At 40.2% G+C, this 22066-nt stretch overlaps 1 protein-coding gene across 1 annotated transcript in view; it reads left to right on the top strand.

Annotated features, from left to right (window-relative positions):
• LOC121853200 (sialin-like) overlaps positions 1-22066 on the top strand; it is a 55289-nt gene that overhangs the window by 27113 nt on the left and 6110 nt on the right. Inside the window, exons 7-11 of the mRNA XM_042347182.1 lie at positions 1318-1405; positions 14104-14260; positions 15087-15303; positions 15524-15656; positions 16227-16382. Of these exons, the coding sequence (XP_042203116.1) occupies positions 1318-1405; positions 14104-14260; positions 15087-15303; positions 15524-15656; positions 16227-16382 (751 nt within the window). The remainder of the gene's footprint in view (positions 1-1317; positions 1406-14103; positions 14261-15086; positions 15304-15523; positions 15657-16226; positions 16383-22066) is intronic.

Raw genomic sequence — 22066 nt, 5'->3', positions numbered from 1 at the left:
CGGGCAGGGTTAAACTGGGGGCAAGTTTCTTTACGCCATGTGTCTCTGGGGACCTGATTGTTAATCAATTTGCTGATCGTGTTCCGGGGTAATTGTTAGCCAGTGCAGTTGAAGATTTGCCCGGTCTTCTCGGATTATTCCTTGACACTGAATCGGCTGCTTGTCCAATTAACCAGTCCGTTCACACATATTTATATTTGGGTTTTAAGTAACGAAACCCAAACGGTAGTTCCTTTGTTTTATTATAAAAGGTTGTATATATAATTCCTGAGTGTATATCAACCGTAAGTCTCACTGTCTAGGAGTGAATGAGAAAGGGACGGCGTTTATGTATGATAAACGTTGGTCACGTCCTTTCGATATGAGTTGAGGTGAGCTACTGAAGCTTAGGGGCATCGCAGTGCGTGCTTACAGAAATGCTGAGCTATGGGTCTCGCCCTCTTGGGTAAGTTGCCCGCTCAGGTGTCAATCTCATGTCTTACTCATAGACAGTGGAAAGTTACAGGGTGGTGAATCTGAATATAATATCAGATGTATTGACCCATTTATATAATACGTTCTGTTGATGAGACAGGGGCCTATTACAACACTGGGTCTGATGGGTCATGCAACTTGTTAACATAGGGAGTGGTTGTTGTGTTGGAGACAGCTTCCACACCTTAAATTAATTCACACCTAGGTGGCCCTAGGGCCGGCCATCCTCGAATACGAGGGGCAACCATTTTGTGGTGTGTTGCAGGGTATGTAGCAGGGGCGGATCCAGGAATATCAAAAGGGGGGTCAACGAAGTTTTGGGTGGGGGAACATGAGCAAAGCGAGCCCACCCAGCATTTTGAGGCCACTTTGAAGCCACGTGCACTTGCTATTAGGAGAGATTCAGAGGTCCATAGAAATTACTTTTTACTATACAAAAATGGCTGAGTACAATACAGCACTGCATTAAAGAAAAGTATTGGAATTTTCTGATAAAAGGGAGGGTCCAGACCCCCAGGACCCCCTGGATCCGCCCTTGTGTAGTGTGTTGCAGGGCATATGGTGTGTCGCAGGGTATGTAGTGTGTTGTAGGGTATGTATTGTTGCAGGGTATATGGTGTGTTGCAGGGTATATGGTGTGTTGCAGGGTATGGTGTGTTGCAGGGTATGGTGTGTTGCAGGGTATGTGTTGTTGCAGGGTATATGGTGTGTTGCAGGGTATACGGTGTGTTGCAGGGTAGGTATTTTTGCAGGGTATATGGTATGTTGCAGGGTAGGTATTGTTGCAGGGTATATGGTGTGTTGCAGGGTATGTAGTGTTGCATGATATATGGTGTGTTGCAGGGTATGTCGTGGCCGACAATGCAGTGTATACTGGCTCGCTGGATCCCCCCTCTGGAGCGGCCCAGGTTCGTCGCCATCGTACACTTCGGTAAGTCCCAGCTACACTTTTATTATTATTATTATTATTATTATTATTATTATTATTATTATTATTATTATTATTATTATTATTATTATTATTATTATTATTATTATTATTATTATTATTATTTTATTATTATTATTATTGTATTATCATTAATATTGTTGTTGTTGTTGTTGTAACTGATACACAACGTTCTACATGAAAATTAAAACAAATTCAGACTTCTGTAACCAAACATCAAGTTGTACACGGCAGTACAATATGCAATACAATAAACTTACTTCTAAATGATGTTAAGAATCCTACCTCAAATAAATGTACAGTAGATGGCAGAAATCATACAGAGAGATGATGAGTACAGGTATGTGATCTTTATGATAATAGTATTTATTCAGGAATCATGGTTTTGTACGGCTAAAGACTGCTGCTGGACAATGTAATAGTCTCTGTCAACATACAGTATTGACAGTAGATTTAATATAAATATGGGCTAATTACATGTAGCGTTTGTATAAATTACACTAACCGAAGTAACTAGATAATCATCAATACCTTCTCGCAAGTTGGATGACAATCATTTGTCCTCCATGTACCTCTGATTTACATAGGTCGGCACCACGCGCCCCGTCTGGGACTTAATTTCTGTATCTCCCACGCTACAGACGTGTTAAAGAGCTCTGTAAATTACCTCCTGCATTCTCTCGTAAATGGACGGTTGCTGTCTATTGGTTATTTAATTATTGATAACCATAGAGTGTGCTATACTTTGGTAAATAAATGGATATACAAAATAGTGATAGTGTGAACATTACAAACTCTTAAACAAACACGAATTAACTACAAGAGTTACAAGGTACCAGTTGGATGGAACACTAAATTGTACAAGGCGACTAGTAGGTAAGATTAGAGTTTTGGCGCATGCGCCTAGAGAAGCGGAGGAGCAGTGGGACGTCTAGTACAAACTAAGGATTTCCTAGGTTTCTATCCCTCTCGCGTTAGTATCTGAGTATAACAATGTGATTGAAGTAATGCTGAAAACTTTGGTAAAGTTAAATCTTAACCAAAAGTCATGTTTGTGCTGATTTTAGTGTTAAACGAGTAACTCACCGTTGGCACATCAACAGCCAGCCAGTAAGGAGATTGTAGTGGACGTCTCCCCTACAACTGCGTATCGCATTCCGACGTGCCGTCTCCTAGCAACCAAGCGAGAGCTGACGCCAGATGGTACGGTTGCTTAGCAACGAAACTAGTCACCCGCGACTTTCTGGGTTTTCCCAACATGACTCATAGCGGCTGCTGGGTATATAAGCTCTGTCTCTCCATTGAGATTCATTCTGACTGCTGGACACGGAGCTGCGAAGACCTGATTCTTTTGCTGCATGTTTGAGTCTGCAACTTTGTTGTGATAAGACACTCAATCCTAGTGATTGTACTTACTCAACATAGTGACGGTGTAATTACCATCACAGATTGTACGGGAAATTCCAACTTTGGAAAAAACAAATATTTGGCCTACCCAAATTTTGACTACTACCCGTGCGTCTACGTCCTGGATTGGCCAATCAGTGGTGCCCCACGGTGGCGTGATACATGCACGTTTACTGCGGTGCTCTGATTGGCTAACCGAACGTGGCGTGGTAGGTAGGCTGTTTCTACTCTCTAAGTCCTCTTCTTTCCTTTTTTCATCCCCCTCATGCACTCCGTTCTTTGAACGGGAGGCGGGACTTAGCGATACGGTCGATCCGGCAAGGGAACCTGTGATAGTGCAGGGCACCCCTTGTCCGGGGGTCACCGGTAGGTGGCAACTTTCTTAGACATAACTATAGTCACAGGTAACCTGGGTGCAGAACCCTACGAGCCCGACGCCCGTCCAAGAGGGGGGGGCGGGGTCACTGCTCCCAGGCAGGAGCCCTGTGTTATAGGTAGGATTAGATGTAATCAAGAAGATGACAACAAGCATTAGAATAAAACATAGAGATAAGGGACACTCTATTGGAAGGGGAAAAGTGGCAGAAATCACTTACAACAAACTGCAAGTCCCACTAACTAGAATATTCAGCACCAATGAAGGTTTTAAAGTAATCTGTAAAGATGACTTTGATTCAGATAAAATCCTTTCAAAAGAAGCAAGAGATATATTTTACAATGAAGGCCTTATTGTTGTCATGCCACCAGAACAAAAAGCAAAAAGATCAGTTTTCGTTCGTCAAGTCGACCAAGAGATCGGGAGGAAGACATCGGAAGACCTGAAAGATGAACTGGAACGCCAAAATAGGTGGATGAAGATTGAAGAAGTCATTAAGATAAAGGACTATACTCATGTTTTTAAGATTACTTTTGAAGAAGTGTCAATGGCTGAGAAAGTTTTACAACAGGGCTTTCTAATATTCAACATGTCAGTCACACCACATCAAATAAAGAAGGAGACATTCATCAGTCTGCAAACTTGCTTCTCCTGCTACAAATATGAAGAACACACAACGAGAGACTGTCCGGAAAAAGAAAAAAGTACTGCTCAGATTGTGCAGGCGACGACCATACCTACACTGAATGTAAGAATACACATGTTGGCTGTCTCGACTGTAAGAGAAACGGGAATGTATACATAGGACATAGGACGTTAGCAATGGCATGCCAATAAAAAAACACATGATAAAGTACAAGGAACAAGAAACAAGGAAAAAGGAACAAGACAAGAAGGATACGACATACGTCGAAATAGCAAAGAGAGCGGTCCAAGAGGCTCATAGACCAGAATCACAGTATTAAACCTAAGTGAGCCAATACATGATAAGGTAATGATTAGGTATGATCCATGCACATTTGCACAATATCATTGCACCCGGATCATACAATGAGGAATTAAGGAAAATGTTTAAATTGAATAACCTACCAGAGATGATATTTCCAGAGAATCCACAATCCGAAAAACTATTTCAGGGCAACATATGCAAGCGAACTGAGAGAAAGACTGCATCAAGACGAACAAGGTTTGAGCAAGGAGCAACAGCTGATACACAAGGAACACAAGCGACTGATAGAGATCCCAGACAAATGACTAGAAGTGACAAAGAGAAGATAGAAATAACAAAAGGACAGACTATAAGACAAAGGAGTAGGAGGAGAGAAGATAAGATGGAAACTGATCACAATATACAACCTGAATCTGCTGAAGAAATTGGATTAAAAGTTATCACTACAACAAAACATGGAATCCCAACATCGAGACCAACAGGAGGGACAATAGTAAAAAACTGTGAAGGAGGGATATACAAGTGGACATATCAAGAAAAATCCCTAAGTGAAGATTATGTCTGGTCACTAATTACTACGGACAAACTAAAGATTACGACCAAAGACTTTAAAATAGTAGACCCGTCAGAGTTTAGAAGAGTCAGAAGCGGGAAACAGGATGATAGGTCTCCACTTCAACAGTCACAATCCAAGTATAAGAAATAATGGACAATAGACAAACAGTAAGAGCTTTAAGAATAATACAACACAACGTAAGAAACTGGAAGACCGAGAGAATTAACCTAAGTAATATATATCAAGAAATTGACCCTGACATTATACTAATAAACAGTCACGGTGAGACAGAAAACAACAACATAAAACTCTTTAACTATTATGTAAACTAAAGAAATAAATCGGGCGAGAAAAATGACGGAGTAGCGATAGCGGTTAAAAGAAACTTAAAATTTAAACTAATCTATGACTTCCAGGATGAATTTCTAGCAATAAAAATAAATACAACTCAAGGAGACGTAATTATTGCTACTACTTATCTGCCACCGAGACGACCCTACTTACCTATAGAAGACCTATTAAAATTGGCTAACAACAGTCACCCGATGTACATCTTAGGAGACTTTAACGCCAGACATAGGATTTTTGACAATACAAATAATAACGCCATGGGAAACGCCCTTAATCAATTAATAAACCTAGGGAAAATCAATCATCTAGGTCCTAACTTTCCAACCTGGAGAAATCACAATACACAATCGACACCAGACAAAATTTTTACCAACAACAAAGCCTTTTCAATTACCATATAATACAGGGACCTCTTACAGGCAGTGACCATCTGCCAATTATACTAACTTACTGTCAACAAGCCCATACAGATACCAATAAAAAAGAGACTGAAAATGAGTAAAACAGACTGGGACAGCTTCAAAGACGACTTAAGTAATCACCACTCGATTAACCTACAAGGGAAAACAACAGAAGATATAGACTCAGAAATGGACAGACTGCACTCAGCAATAAAAACATCTATAACCAAACACACTCCTACTTCACACTTTAGAACATTACCCAACAGCAGACTACCAGAAGAAGTTAAATTAATCCAGACCTATTACAATGAAATAAACAGGTATATGGAAAGACACGGCAGTAACAGATGGCTATATACGACACAGATACCACTACAGATAAAATTAAGAGACGCATGTAAGGAAGCAAACAATAAAAAATGGAATGATATTATAATGGCGGCTGACATGACTAAAGACACAAAAACATTTTGGCCTTCCATAAACAAGATGATGGGGCACAACAAGCAAAAAACACCATACATTAAAGACCAAAATGGAACAAAATTGCACGAGGAAAATGAACAAGAGTCAGCATTCAAAAGGGAATGGGTAAAAGTTTTTTAAATATCAGATGAGGAAAATGAAGATTTTGATAGTGAACACGAAGAAGGATAGAAGACGAAATGGGAAGACACATACATAGAATCACCCCAAGGCAATATATAGACTATAACTTATTACCTAATAATCAAAATAATAATAACCACTGGGAGAAATGATGCACTGTCTGGGGAAATTTAAGAAAAAAAAGCCCTGGGCTCACAGGTATTACGAATATGATCATGAATCTACCTGAAAACATTTTTAAATACACTATTAAACATTTTATAACGCATGCTTAATAACTGGTTTACTTTCAGACAAACTAAAAATATGCTAAAAATGATATTTATTCCTAAAAGAGGTAAGGACAATAAGAAATATTAAACTACAGGCCAATATCTTTATTAAGTACACCGGGAAACTATTGGAAAAATATTAAATTCAAGACTTATAGCCTTTTTAACACAACATGGGAAAACTAACAACAGACAACATGGATTTATGCCCAATAGAAATACCCTAACTGCAATAGCTACAATAACGGAAATAATTGCAATAGAAAAAGCAAGGGTAACCAGATCAATATAATTTTAAGGGATGTTTCTAAGGCTTTTGATAAAGTTTGGCATTTAGGCTTGAAATATAAAATATTAAAACTGGGACTTAACGAATACTTGCTAAGAATATTGTGTAACTATTTAGATGATAGGAGAGCACAAATTCAAATTGGAAACTTTTTAGGAACTATGTTTAATCTTGAGAGTGGAGTACCTCAGGGAGGATGCCTTTCTCCAACACTATATACAATTTATACTTCAGACACACCTCAACCTACCCCCTTTAGCGAATATGTAATGTTTGCTGATGATATTACTCAAATAGTATCATACACAGGAAAATCAACCCAATTTATGGCACTCTACACGGTAAGAGCGATAAAAAACATAAATGATTTTGAGAAAAAATGGAAAATCAGGACAAATAAGAACAAATTCAAGATAATACCAATAGCCAAGATTAAAACAAGTCCAGTAATAGTCGACCCGGAACTATACCCATACGACACTGAAGGCAGGATGCTTGGATTAAAACTAACAAAAAGAGGATATATAACATACTTAAAAGATAAAGAACGACAGGCAAGAATAAGATTATCAAAAATAAAACGCTTTAAGAACATTAGTATTAATAACAAGAGAAAGATATATATTGCCCTTGTCAAATCAATTATGGACTACCCACCCATCCCATTGAACACCCTTAGTAAAACGTGCATTAAAAGGTTACAAACAGTACAAAATATAGCCCTTAGATTTATATATAACATAAAATATACAGACCACATCAGTAATGAACAGCTACACAAGAGAGCAAATCTCTCAGCAATCAATGTAGATATACACAACAAAGCTGTAAATATTTGGAAAAAAGTGACTGAACTTAACACAGAAACATATCAAAACTGGATAAATAATATAGACAACGAAGAATTCCAAGAACACAGTTGGTTTAAATCAGCCAGGAAGAAAGTAATTGAACCATCTCCTGCCCCAATACACATATAAAACCTTAATAGAGAGAATAAAAGATGAGAGTGACCTACCAGCTCCATTAAGAACCTGGCAGGCCTCTCCATACAGTGTACCTTTAGACTAACATAACTAATATTTAACAATTAACATTTAACATTGAACTAACATCTTAGCAAAAAAAAAAAATGTGATTATCCTCCCAGCTACACAAGGACCTGGGCGGGCTCACTAACTCCGAAAAAAATAAAATAAATAATAATAATAATAATAATAATGTGATTACCCTCCCAGCTACATTAGCCAGGAAGAAGTAATTGAACCATCTCCTGCCCCAATATACACATTTACACATAAAACATTAATAGGGGAATAAAGATGAGAGTGACCTACCAGCTCCACTAAGAACCTGGCAGGCCTCTCCATACAGTGTACCTTTAGACTAATACAACTAACACTTAACTAACACCTCAAAAAAAAAAAATGTGACTACCCTCCCAGTTACACAAGGACCTGGGCGAGCTCACTAACTCCAACAATAATAAAAATAATAATAATAAGCAGCATTATATAAATAAACCAATATTAATACAAAGGTCTGACAACCCAAGGGAGCAGAACAAAGACAAAACACCAATAAGAAAGATGAAGCGATCTGGTTGAGCCCAGATTCTTTCTACTCCTACTGTATTTCAGTTTCACCACTTTTCCTTCAACTCCTAATAATCTTCTTTCACCTCTTAACTAAAGACTTCGTATCGTATCGTATCGGAGATTCATTCTGACCATTCTTCTTGAACAAGCAACACCTCCTCCTCCGCCGCTGCCTGGCTGCCTTCGCTTCTCCTCGCCTGCCTGGCGGTCCTCGCTCCCGCCAGCGAGCATGGCGACCCACCAGCTGTCCTTCTCTGAGCTTCCTCACCAACCGGCTCTCATTCTGACCATCTTCTTGAACAAGCAACACCTCCTCCTCCACCGCTGCCTGGCAGCCCTCGCTTCTCCTCGCCTGCCTGGCGGTCCTCGCTCCCGCCAGCGAGCATGGCGACCCACCAGCTGTCCTTCTCTGAGCTTCCTCACCAACCAGCTTTCTCATTCTGGTCTCTCTTCTTGAACAAGCAACACCTCCTCCAGCAAGCTCCACGCTGTCAGCATTCATTCAACCAGGAGGCCAGCAACAGGCAACATCTTCTCTAACGAAGCTCCTGCACATCTACCTCCTACAACACGCTACTCACCGAACGCTTCTACTGAGCAGCCCCTCACCACACGGCACCTCCAGCACCAGACTGTCTATCATATGACTTATATATTATACAAGAAAACCACATTAGAGTTTCCTTCCATCCTGAGTGCTAGACAACATTAATATCTCGATACCCCTAAAAGATCATAATGTTGGTGACTTAATAAAAAAGCTTAAATGGGGACGGGGGACGTACACTCCCCCTTCAAGGAGGAAAGACTTGATCGAACAGTTGTTTTCAGGTAAGCCTGAATATGAAACATGACCAAATAGTTGACGTTCAACTACCTGTATTAAGAAACAAAAAGGTGGTGGTGAAAATTGGGGACACTATATTTTTTGAAAAATTTGTGAGGAATATGAAGACAAAATTGTAAGAATTCCTAACAGCAATGAGAGTGTAAAGGTGAGGTAAAAACACGGATAGCATGGTGGAAATTGTAGAGGTCACTTGAATTATGTCACCAAGCAGAAAAAAAAATGATGCAGACAAGAAAGATGAGAACAAACCAGAGAAAAATTAATTTGAAATTAACAACAGTGATGATAAAAATCAGGTAAAAGTGCATACCGATGAAGTAACTAATGACAATGTTTCAAAATTTTCTGGATAAAAATTATTGCACGGAGCAAAATACTGTAAAAACAATAAAGACAAAGGTGATTTAAGTGGTCAAGTGAATAGTCAGATAGATAATGAATTAGAAATTGGGAAAGGAAAAAAAAGATGATAGAAAGAAAAAGAATCCAATTGGAAAAGACGAACCATGGTGAGAAACGGTTGAACATATACAGAGCTGGAGCGTATGAGCAGTTAGTGATAGTAATGTGATGCTGATTAAGAAGGATGGAAAAGAACAAGGCAAAAAAGAAGTGAATAAAGAAAGTGAAAAGAACCATTAAGAGGAAAAAGTAAAGAACTAATTTTTTACAATCTTTATTATCACAATAATACTGACATGTTTATAATGTATGCTACACTAAATGTGAATGGTCTAAATAATTTAGGTGAGCAAATGCAACTATTATCTGTCGTTAAGTATTATAATATTGACATCCTTGTGATACAGGAACATAATGTTAAAGATCCGGGAATTATATTACCTAAATGATTACTTCAAAATTATTATAAACAGTACACAGTTGTTAAAAGGAGGAACTGATCTACTAGTAAGGAAAAATTCCACTATCAAAATACCAAACTACAGTATGAGATAAATGTTAATGGCCACATTTTATGTGTCAGAGTTTCCTTGCTAAACAGTATAATTCCCATTATCAATATTTATCCACCATCAGGGGAAAAAAGAGAAACAAATTATTTTCTGATGATTTATTATACAATAGCAGATGTAATATTGAAAATGTAATAATAGCAGGAGATTTGAACTGTGCTACCAGCATGAGAGATTGAAGCAATCATGACGACAAAGGTTTGGTGTCTACAGCTTTATCAGCTCTTCTAAAGGATATAAAACTCGAGGATGTTGCCATGATATATAATTAGCAACAGGAATTTACACATGTTAGGGATAAATATGGATCAAGAATTGACAGGCTTTATGTTAAGGGGCTTGAAAACAGAATAGTAAAGTGTAATACTGTTCCAGTCAGTTTTTTTTCTGGCCATTCAATGGTTCTGTCAACATGCTCCAGTGTTAGCTCCTCTTAGCTTGATGTGACGTGATAAGGCGTATTAGGAGTGGTGATAGGAAAGATTAAGAGAGACTTGATATTTTCGTTATTTTTTTACTTAGTGTGTTAGGGGCAGCTTGATGTGATGTGATAAGGCGTAATAAGGTGTAATACGGCTTACTATGGCGTAATAAGGCATAATAAGGTTGGTGATGGACCATCAAAGATTGGTAGAGACTTGATCTTGTCACCCTAGACCGCCTCTACCATCCTCTACACAGGTAAATAACAGTCACTATTCATGCTTTACATTCCGTATTTAATGCTTATTTTGCTTTCTTTATATATCTGCTTTATTTTCATGCTTGAGTGTACACTACAGATATATCAAGGGTAGATGGGAGTTCTTTTGGGGGTGGCCAGTACCTAACCCCCTGAATTTGCTATAACCCCTGAATTTGCTATAATATTATGGTACTAATTACTTTGATAACCATTGATTCACTAACCAGCGACTTTTCACGGTCCCTATAGGCCTATGCTTCGGTATGCCTGAGTATTATGGGTTTGGGTGAGTGGAAGAATTATGTCCTGCTCTGTGATTGAAGTTATGAGCAAACTGTACAGATGCTTTGGGATAAAAACTTAAAAAATATCACCATAATTGTTAATTGTTTATCAGACAGGAAATTTTCTTTGTACCAAAAAGCTAAAATTGTTAACTCAAAAGTTTTGTCTAAGGTATGGTACCTCTCCCATACATTTCCACCAAGTAAAATGTATTTACAGAAAATTGAATAGTGTGTTTTTTAGATACACATGGAGTTGTATGTACAGTCGGGAACAAAAGTTAGCTCCCCGTGATGAAACTGAGGCACTGGAATGACTCTCCGAACTGACTTACCCTGACTGTTACATCCCATTTGGGGTGGATGCTGCTTCATTTTAGGTGCGAGCAAACTTTTGACCCCGACTGTACCAGCCAATTAAAAGACAAACTCTGTATTCACCTGTCAAACAAGAAGGTATTGGAGTAATTATTATTCTTTTGTAAAGCAGCTGCTATATTATGTACAACTTTCATAAATAATGCTTCAGACCATGAAAAGGGAAAACCTTTAACCCCTTATTAGACCTGTATAAGAACCAGTTATTTATTAGATATGAAACCTTCAGAAAATGTCTTACTTGTCTCCACCTTATTATTGGCGTTTATTGTAAGGAGTTTTCGATGCACAGAAAAGCTAACGCATTAGCTATTCTTTATGCGAAGATGCTGCTTTTGAGTTGTGTGTATGACACATTCAGAGGGAAAAGCTAACACCTCGATTAGGCGTTAGCCTTGTGCAGCGCCCAAGCTGGCCAAATAGCTACCAAACCAATCAGCGATTTCTCCCACTGAAAGTACGCTAATCATGGCCGCTTATGGAGAATATTTTGATTAATATTAAAGAGTTGGAGGCATGTAAGGCAATAAAAAACTGCGATATAATAATAAAAATAATTCTATACACGGCAGTATATTGGATAGGAACCTAAACCAAAGTGTATGGAGTGAAAGAATTGAAAAGGCTTGCGCGTAGTTGAGACCAGCTTTGGTTCCCCCCATTTTTAAGTGGGCTCTGTCCGATTTCATTAGCCGTTGGTGACTTTGGTGTAACATTATTGATAATTACTCAAATATGATTAAGAATTTAATATCATCACTCGTAAGATACTTTAGATAAGGGTGAACAAGATGATTACAGTTCTGTAAGTGCAAAATTTAAGACTTAAACGAGCCTGAAATTCGTCGTATTTCGTGAAAAAATATGCGAACACCTAGCTGCCAGAGAAGAAGCATACAGTACAGTTGCTCTTGTCATTTCGTGTGGTTCCAGAGTCCTGAGAAATTTCCTTTACAACGGATCCGATTTTCTTTTATTATTATATATTGTTGACTGGCTTTTTTCCGTTTTTGTCTTTCTTTCCATAATTTTCTATATCTTTTCTTCACTATTTCTTTCCGTATTGTGTCTAAATAACAGTTCTCTTAATTTTATTGATTTCTGAAGACTGTGTTGTACAACAGTTATTCCCAAGACGCAGTACAATGTCGTATTTTTTAATGACAGTCCGGGAAAGCTAACACGTTAGCTATTCCGTGCATCTTAAAACGCCTTAAAATAAACGCCTTATAGTAATGCATTCAATACCATAGGAAAGAGAGAAAGGCATGGACACTTTCCCAGTATTAGGAGTAAAGACGTTTACAATATGATAATAGCATGGACTAAACCAGCCGTTGAAGAAAAGTGTCTGCTGTTTAAATGGTCTTTTATTTGAAAATTTTCTACATGTAAATATATGGATCCTCACCAAAGAGGCTTCATATAATAAGGATTTTTTTTTTTTTGGCACCCCCCTTACATCCTTGTGTAAGGTGAAGCGCAGAAGCGTTTACAGAAACCAACAGAGAAGCATGCTAAGTTCATGCTTGCCTTTATGTCTCACGAGTTAAGGGCGTAGAAGCCTGAAGAGTCAGTGGTTTTATGTCATGAAGTTATTGGAAGCTCCAACAACTTTCCCTGAATACGAATTCGCAATTTTCGATTTACACCAGGTACCTACTTTACTGCTAGGTGAACAGGGACTAATGGGGGCAAGGAAGTAAGTCCAAACAACTTCCACCGGCCCGGGAATCGAACCCGTGACATCTCGCTTGCGAGGCAAGAACGGTACCGCATCTACCACCGATCCCCCAATAAGGATATTCATGAAACTATACCAACTAATCAGAGACTAAAGATGTTAAACATTAACATAGTTGTTTAAGATGTGGTCAGGTAGAATATCCATAATTTTAAATAACAAAGTGATAATTAAATGGCTCATTGATATCCTGAATACAATCTGCAATGTTAATACCAAATGATTTCTGCATTTGTTCATGTTTAATACAGTGATTATGCTAGTGTCATTATATTTACTATATGTGGATTAGTAGAAAGGAAAGCTACAATGTTGATGAGACTATAGCCTTTATTAGAAGTAGGATATAATATATTATTAATTGGATGATCAAATGTATTTTAAAAGACAAATCATTTAAATTTTTCACAGACATATATATATATGTAAACTCTAAAATTTTAAATAAAATATACAAAAAGGGTGGGGCTATCTGACTTCTCACCAGCCCAGTTCATAGGTGACAAGAGGTGAGATAGCCAGGTCGATACCCATGTTGGTTTAAAAGTTAATGCTGTAAAGACTAAATTAATGGTTGCTTCCAAATTGGAAATAATTCCTAAAATAAAAATTATGGTCGGCAATAACAAACTTAAACAACTGGGAATTTTTTTGTATTTGGAAAGTAACAACTTAGGAAAGTTAATGCTGCCTCCTTATATACTGAAGGCTTAGCATACAGTATGCTGTATCCACACTGTTCCTAACGGGCAGTCATGCTGACTTTTTAATGTTACTGTGTGTTGCTGAACCTTGTTAAGAAAATGATAAATTATTGTTTCTATCTATCTATCTACCTGTCTGTCTGTCTGTCTGTCATGTTGAATATGTCTATGAGTGGTAGCATTGTGTTTTGGTCCACTAATCTTTTGCTATCTGGTGTTCACGCTGTTTATCTTGGCCGTCAATAAACAGCCAGCACCTTAAGCATCACCTTCACTCTACCGATGTGTGGCTACATCATCGCCACCCACGGCTGGGACGCCACCTTCTACGTGACAGGGTGTTTGGCGTTGGTCTGGAGCTTCATCTGGCTCCCTCTGATGCACAATACCCCGGCTCAGCACCCCAGGTAGGCAATCTTACTGTTTATCCCTCCCCAGCGTATTTAAGCTGAAGATTAACCACCCTAATGCTACCTGGGAGGAAGTGTAGGTTTAGATTCAGCAAGGGTTAGGTTAGGTTAAGTTTGGTTGCTAAATCTTCAAGTGGAATTCCGTAAGCTGAGGTGTCTAATCAATAGGTGATCCGTGGTATTATCATCTGGGACTGGAAGGTATAGAACTGTACGGCATCCTTCCCCTTCTTCAGGCTACCAGTCTGAAATTTTCAATGATTAGTTCGTTACCAATTTCGTCTTCCAGTCTTGCACAAAGTTAAAGGGAGTACATTACTGTTTTCTGGTTATTCCAAGTGTTTGTTTTCACGTGTCTTGGTAGATTTTCTGGGTGATATCTCAGGCAATTCTTGAGTTAAGAAGCTGAAATTTTGACACGATGGTGACCAAGTGTTTAAAAAAAAAACATATATTTTTAGTTTTTAACTCGTATACAACGATCCCCATTTCGTCTTCAGGTGTCATGTTTTGGGCAGGACGGAGTACAGTGACCATACCAGTAACCAGTTTTTTTTCTCCATTTTCTGTTAAGTTTCCTAAGGTATATTTTTAAAGATAACTGGTCCAAACAGTAAACATAAAATCAGTTCTTTCGATGCTACTTTAATGAGAAAAATTAAAATACAATATTTATTTTTGTTTTACCTCAGAATTATCGCTGAGGAGGTGGAAGATGTAGAGATAAATAACTGTCGCTGCTAGTTTTGTCATCGTACCATCACAGTAAATGATCAAAACTCTTACACACAGGGGAAACAGTCAGTGTGTTCTCTTGCTTCAGAATCAGCACTAAGGAGCTGGAATACATTGAGACGGCCGTCACTGCTGGTGGTATCACAAGAACACGGCTGAGACGAGTCCCCTGGCGGGAGATGGCCACCAGCCTGCCAGTGTGGGCTATCATCGTCGGCGACATGGGCAACTCCTTCGGCCTCTCCCTCTATATGACTCAGCTGCCCACCTACATGAAGAATATCCTCGGGTTCTCCATTAAAGATGTATGTTTATTGGCGTTCATCAAGAATAATTCTTTAACTGCAACGAGTGGAGTGAGAAGAAGAGATAAAGTGCAAAGTTAGGAGAGAGAGTGTATTTTTACTCTTAGTTAAAAATGCATTTACTCCCATTTAGGTTAGATAAGTCATGTTTCGAGACAGTAAAATCCCCACCTGTTTACCTCTGCTAGAGGAAAATTACATGCAGGTATATTTTCCTCAGAATAGTGCGTTATCTGGGCTGCCGTTCTTGTGTCGCTATACAGGAGGTCTTATATGCAGCTGGAGCGGTGACTGGCTGCTGAGTCGTGGATACCTCTCCATCATCAATACTCGCAGGATATACAGTGCCATTGGTAGTATCTGGTTTGATTTCTTATATTACAAAAGAACCAACAAAACTGACTGTATGGGAAGTGTTCATTATTACTACATAAAATTGTACCAGAAGCTGAAGAAGTGAACAGAATAATTAGTTCTTGTTTTGAGCCACCCGAAAATTAGCCCCCACCAGCTTAATTCACAGTATGATTAACCACCCTAACACTAACATAAATGAGGTTAGTATTAGGTTATGTTATGTTACCAAACCTAACCTAATCTCACATAATATAAAATAACCTAAAGTACAGTAACTAATCTAACCTAACCAATCTAACATAATACAAGCTAACCGAATTTCACGTTAAGATTAGGTGCCCCCAGCTTTTTTCACCTTAATATTCACCGCCCTAATGCTAACCTAATCTTACCTAACACCCAGGTAGTGTTAGGTTATTTAATCATCTGGTGGTATAAGTTGAGTTGTCGAGTCTTCAGGTGATCCTAGTTTAATTTATTGTATATAATTTTCGGCTGCGTTCACTCAACCTAATTTAGTATTCCTGTTAGATCTGATTGGTAATGTTCTGGCATTTTTCCCACAGCGATGTTAGGTCCTGCTGTAGTGCTAATGGTGGTGGCTCACTCCGGCTGTGACCCTTCAGTTGCTGTGGCACTTCTGTGTTTCAGTCTGTTCCTCAACGGCGCCATCACCACCAGCCAGCTCGTCAACCACACCGACATTGCCCCGAACTTTTCAGGTACCTGCTGCTGGTGCTACTTACTTAATGTTATCCTCTTTCTCAGTATAAATAAATCAGTTATTCTTTGCTGTAAATCAATTTTCTGTATATTTTTCCAGTGAAGCATCCATCTCATCCATATCTTTGCCTCTTGCTGCAGCGAATGATATACCGTCAGAGGGTTTAGTATTTGTACTGGTGATATTTTGAATCTATAGATTAGAGAGTAGAGTCCAGTGGCTCCCAAGCATTTCTCAGTCCGACCCTGAGACATTATATATATATATATATATATATATATATATATATATATATATATATATATATATATATATATATATATATATATATATATATATAAGAATTCTTAGAATTAATACGGACATATTTTTATTTATACGTATTTAACTGTAAACTCAAATAAGGAACCAGTACATAAGAAGATAAAGAAAATAAGAATGGAGGAAACTGCAGCGGGCCTATTGGCCCATACTGAGCAGTCCTGTTTACACCCAACCCCGATCGCTCAAATATCCATCTAACCTTTGTTTGAAGCTATCCGAGAGCCAGCTGAGCAGTGAGGTGAGAAGACGCATGTCGCAGTTACTCCCGACCCACGTGCTTCCACTACAAGTAGCTCACGTCGGCCACACACGCCACTCTCACTTTGACGTGGGTATCTCGTCTCTGTTGAATTGACTTGCTTGTTTGTGTGTTTTATGCTCACATTTCATAGTGCCCTCATCGATTCTCCCAGTATTAACGAACCCTGCGGGAACTGTCGTTAGGACAGGCCACAAAGGGTGTGAGCTTGGCCGGTGAGTTTAGCTGATAGGGTAGAGTAGGTTCCCCCTTTTTGGGGGGTCATGTTGCAAAACCAGAGCCACCAACCTACGACCCCCGTTGGGGGGAGGTGGCAACGGCACTGGTCCTAGGGCAACAAGGAACTAGGTAAGGTAGTGAGCCTCCATTGTCAATTTATTCATATAAAGACGAGCGAGAGAGACGTAACCGATGGAAGGACAATGCCACAAGAGGCCTCGGAAGGAAAACAACATCTCCGACATAGACAATATGCCCTCAACACTCCACCTTGAGACAGAACCACCCACCTTCGCGATTCCGACTGTGATAAAGTACAGGATTCCCAAAGAAACCGAATTCAACCATGCATACGAGGTAGTTGTAGCATTGGAACTAGAATATAAGAAAATCAAGTTCATTGTGAAGCCCAATCTAGTTGGAGATCTGATACTCTCTCCCCAAGACCACATACAGCCAAGATCCTCAGCGAGGTCACCAACCTCAACGGGAAGACGGTCAAGATAATACCATGAGACCCCGAGGAGAAAACAACCAGAATGGTCCTACTACGATATCCTCTGGAACTACCTGTAGAAGTTATCATAAAACATCAAAAAGTGACCAAGGCAGAGCGTTGTGTTACGAGTCAGGACAAAGCACAGACAAGGCATATGCTGGTGGACATCAAGGGGACAGTCCCAGAGGAGGTAGACCTAGGCAACTGGGGAACTTACAAGTTGCGTCCTTTTGTCCCAGAACCACTACGATGCTACAAATGTCAGAAATTTGGACATCACCAATCCAGGTGCCACAAAAAAGTGAGATGTGGCATCTGCAGCCAAAGCCACAAGACAGAAATGTGTATTAAAAACCACAAGAAAGGAACTACCACGACAGCCAAGTGCCCAAATTGTGGAAAGAAACATTACGCTTGGAGCACATCATGCCCAGAGAGGAGAGAGGGATTGAAAGTTGCAATGGCAAAAATTCAACCACAAAACACAACAGAAGCACCCCAGAGCACATTCGTGTGGGGTCAACAGCGACAGAAAACAGTCAACCCAACACCCACCCCACCCCAACTGTCAGAGGATTCCTTCCCTGCACTTCCCCCACCAGGCTACAGACCAAATTGAAGACACCGGGACAAAATCAGTCCGTGCAGGAAACCATGATAAATCAGTGGACTCCACAACCGCAGCTCCAGAGCTGTATAGCAGTAAAAGCACAGAACACTCCAGTATTGGTGGAGAACACCATATTGCCTGGGACACTACAACCCCCTCAGGCGACTACCCAACTGAATACACCCCAGCCTGTCAATCTACAAGCGGCATTCACAGAAGAACAAATAAAACGGATGATCACCATTATGATAGTGACTGTCTCTAGTATAATGAAGAAACAAGATACAGCACCGAAAATAGAATAAATACAGTTATAGCACAGCTTACAGAAAAGATGCAGGAAGACCAGAGCCCCCAAATTCCACAACTACAAGTGGAACAGACGACACCCTTGAGTCATTATCAGACAAGAAGAAGAACTTGCCATCCGAGAGATCACTCAAAACCGCGAAACCTCTAGACCCTTGCAACTGATCACAGGCAAGAGGGACAGCACACTGAAGAGAGCACAAAAAACTCCAGATATACCTCCAAAAACAACCGGAATGGTGTGCTCATTGGTGGCAAACAGCCACCAATGAGCACACCATTCCTAACGGACGAGGAGAAGAGCGACTCAACCATGAACGCCGAGAGCAACTACAGCACCAGCGACGAGGAAATAATGATAGAATAGCCCCACCTCCTTGTCATCTCAAGATAACGCAGTGGAATGTACAAGGCCTGTCCAACAAACGGCATACTGTACAAGCAGCTAAAAATATTGATGTCTTTATTCTGTAAGAAACCCTGATGTCAAAAGATAAACAATTCCGCTTGCCTGGATACCAACAGTACAAAAAGGGCCCAACTTCCATGGCAGCATGATTCTCGTCAGGGCGATCATCCCCAGTTCAGAAGTAGAACCAGTTCACCGTGGAGATGGAGTAGAGGCGCAAGCTGTTCGGATACACCTGGCAAACGACACAGTCTTGTAGTATACAACATCTATAAACCGCCACCCAAACGACTAGAAGCCGGTGAACTACTGACACAAGCAACACAGAAACTTGTGCTCATTGCTGGGGACTTTAATGCCCACCATCGAACGATCAATCCGACCACAACAATGAACCAGGATGGTCACGACCCTGTGGAACTGCTGACAGATGTTCCATAAATAACGCTCATTAATACTGGGGAACCAACAGTAGACCTCACATTCACCTCCACTGAGCTCATTCCAGTAGCTCAGTGGGAGGTAGATGATGAACTGACCAGTGACCACTTTGCAACGACAACTACTTTGAGGATGGAGCTACTCCCTCCACCCCCAGGTCCGCCACCTAGATGGAATACCAAGAAAGCAAATTGGAAATTATGTCACCAAAAACTTAAAAAATGGTATTCGAACTATGAACCAGCAGAAGATATTGGTCAACTAAACCAGGACTTTACTGATGCAATACAACACGCAGCAGAGGAAGCAATACCAAAAAAAAAACTACAAATACACACCACAGAGACTACTGGTTCCACAATGACGAGGTTCAGAGAACAGAATCACAGAATCAACACATTCAGAAGACATCTCCGACAGTACCCTTCCTCTGAGGGAGTGAAACTCTTGAGAGCTGCTGTCCAACATACTCGTCAAATTACACAGATAATTTGGGAAGACAAATGGCTCGAGTAGTGTGCAACCTTTAATGCGCACACCAGCCTGAGAAAACTCAGGATAGCAACAGGAAAACTGCCCAGAGCTCCAGCCCACCCCCAGCCACTACAGGAAGCAAATCGCTTGGCAGAGCACTTTGCAGAACGCTCAACTACCTCCTGAAATAAGACTTCATCTACAGCAAGTACAACTGGAGAGAGAAGTAGTAGTCTGACATGCAATTGAACAAACTGACACTACAGACTGTCTGTTTACTAAAGAAGAAATCAGAAGGGTCAAGAAAACAAGCAAAGACACCGCCCCTGGCAGTGATGGTATAACATATTCATTGATCAGCAATGCCGGAATTGCTGTTGAACTTGCTCTCCTAACAGTTATCAACTCATCATGGTCAGCAGGCAAACTCCCGTCAGCCTGGAAAAGGGCAAACATTGTTTCCATTCACAAACCCAATGACCCCTAGAATTTCAGACCATTATCACTAACAGCATGCATCGGCAAAACACCCTAAAGCATGGTCCTTACACGACTCATCTAGAAAACTGAACCACTTCACCACAATATCTTTGGATTCAGCAAAGGTGTCAGCACTGCACACAGTTTGGCCACTCTCCTGGGATCGATTGGTCAAAATAAGGCAATCGTAGTATTCCTTGATCTACTGTAGAGAAAGCATTTGAGCTGGCAAATGCACAGGCCATTGTAACCACTCTGGCCCGGAAAGGCGTCAAGGGATGCCTACTTTCTTGGATTGCCGACTATTTCCAAAACAGAACAGCAAGAGTTACCTGTCAAGGACAAGTCTCAGATCACCAAAGACTGGAAAATGGCACACCACAAGGAGTTCTTAGTCACACTCTTTTAAACATCCTCATGGAAATCATGTGTCGGCTCCCCGTTCAAGACGGTACCAAACTGCTATGCTATGCTGATGACTTAGCACTGAAAGTAAAAGGCAGAAACCAGATCATCAAAGTCCAAAGAACACTAGACCTCATTAGTGATGAATGTATGAGTCTCAGGCTCAAGATATCAATCCCAAAATCAAAAGTAATGAGGATTGGACACAATGAGCCGGTGACACAACTGCAAATACAAGGTATTGCCCTACAATGGGTCAATCAATGTATACAAATACCTGGGCATCTGGATTGACAAAGGTCTCAAATTTGAGAAAGAGATAAACTATCTAAGAAACCGAATGGGCAAGAGAGTCAACATGGTGGGTGCGGGACATGTAGTCCTAAGAACGCTATATATACACGCCATTCGATCATTAACATACTATATGATGCGACACCGTCTCAACACTGTCTGAGTGGCAGTGGGAGAAATTGGAGGTTGCCCAGAATAACGATATGAGAGTCATTGTCAAGGTACCTATGTGGACAAATATTGAAAACTTACACATGGAGACAGGTCTCACATCTCTCCAAATCAGGACGAAACGATTAACAGCGTGCTTTGCAACAAAACTGATTACCAGGGCTTGGGAAAGTGACATCAAGAAATGGACTCTTACGAGCACTGAACCTTAACAGAGATGCCTTTAACAAGAAAACATGGCTATTGTGCGCAGCTGACTCTGTAAATCGACTGGAATTGAAAGACACAATCCTCAGACTCCAGAACCCAAGCACCGTGGGAGTCCCCACCAGCAATCTTCAACATTCTACAAACTGGGACAAGAAAGCCTGACTGTAACCCACATGAGCTCCGACAGGTAGCAGAGAGAAACATGAAGGCTCTAACACCACACAATAGTACAGTGTATTGCACAGACGGTTCCGTAGAGACCACCAGTACGAGGACAGGAGCAGCCTACACCATAGAAGGAGGTTACACGTCCTTTTGGAGAACCTCAGATGGATGCTCTACTTTGCAAGTTGAGCTAGGTGCCCTACTTGGAGCCCTAAGACACGCTTCCATAAACAGTCAACAAGGCGTTGCAATACACACTGACTCACGATGTGCTATTGAAGCACTACAATGCAGAGAACCTAGACACAACAGTCATCTCATAACATCCGTTGTTTGCCTACTGCAAGGGTTAAAACTACAGGCTCGGCAAGTTATCATTAACTGGGTGCCCAGGTTTCGTTAAGACAGGGAAA

The sequence above is a fragment of the Homarus americanus genome, unplaced genomic scaffold, assembly GCF_018991925.1.
Source record: "Homarus americanus isolate GMGI-L3 unplaced genomic scaffold, GMGI_Hamer_2.0 scaffold32871, whole genome shotgun sequence".
In the NCBI taxonomy this organism is placed as follows: domain Eukaryota; kingdom Metazoa; phylum Arthropoda; class Malacostraca; order Decapoda; family Nephropidae; genus Homarus; species Homarus americanus.
Note: the sequence above shows the minus strand (reverse complement) of the source record. Positions and strands in the feature narration are given on the sequence as shown.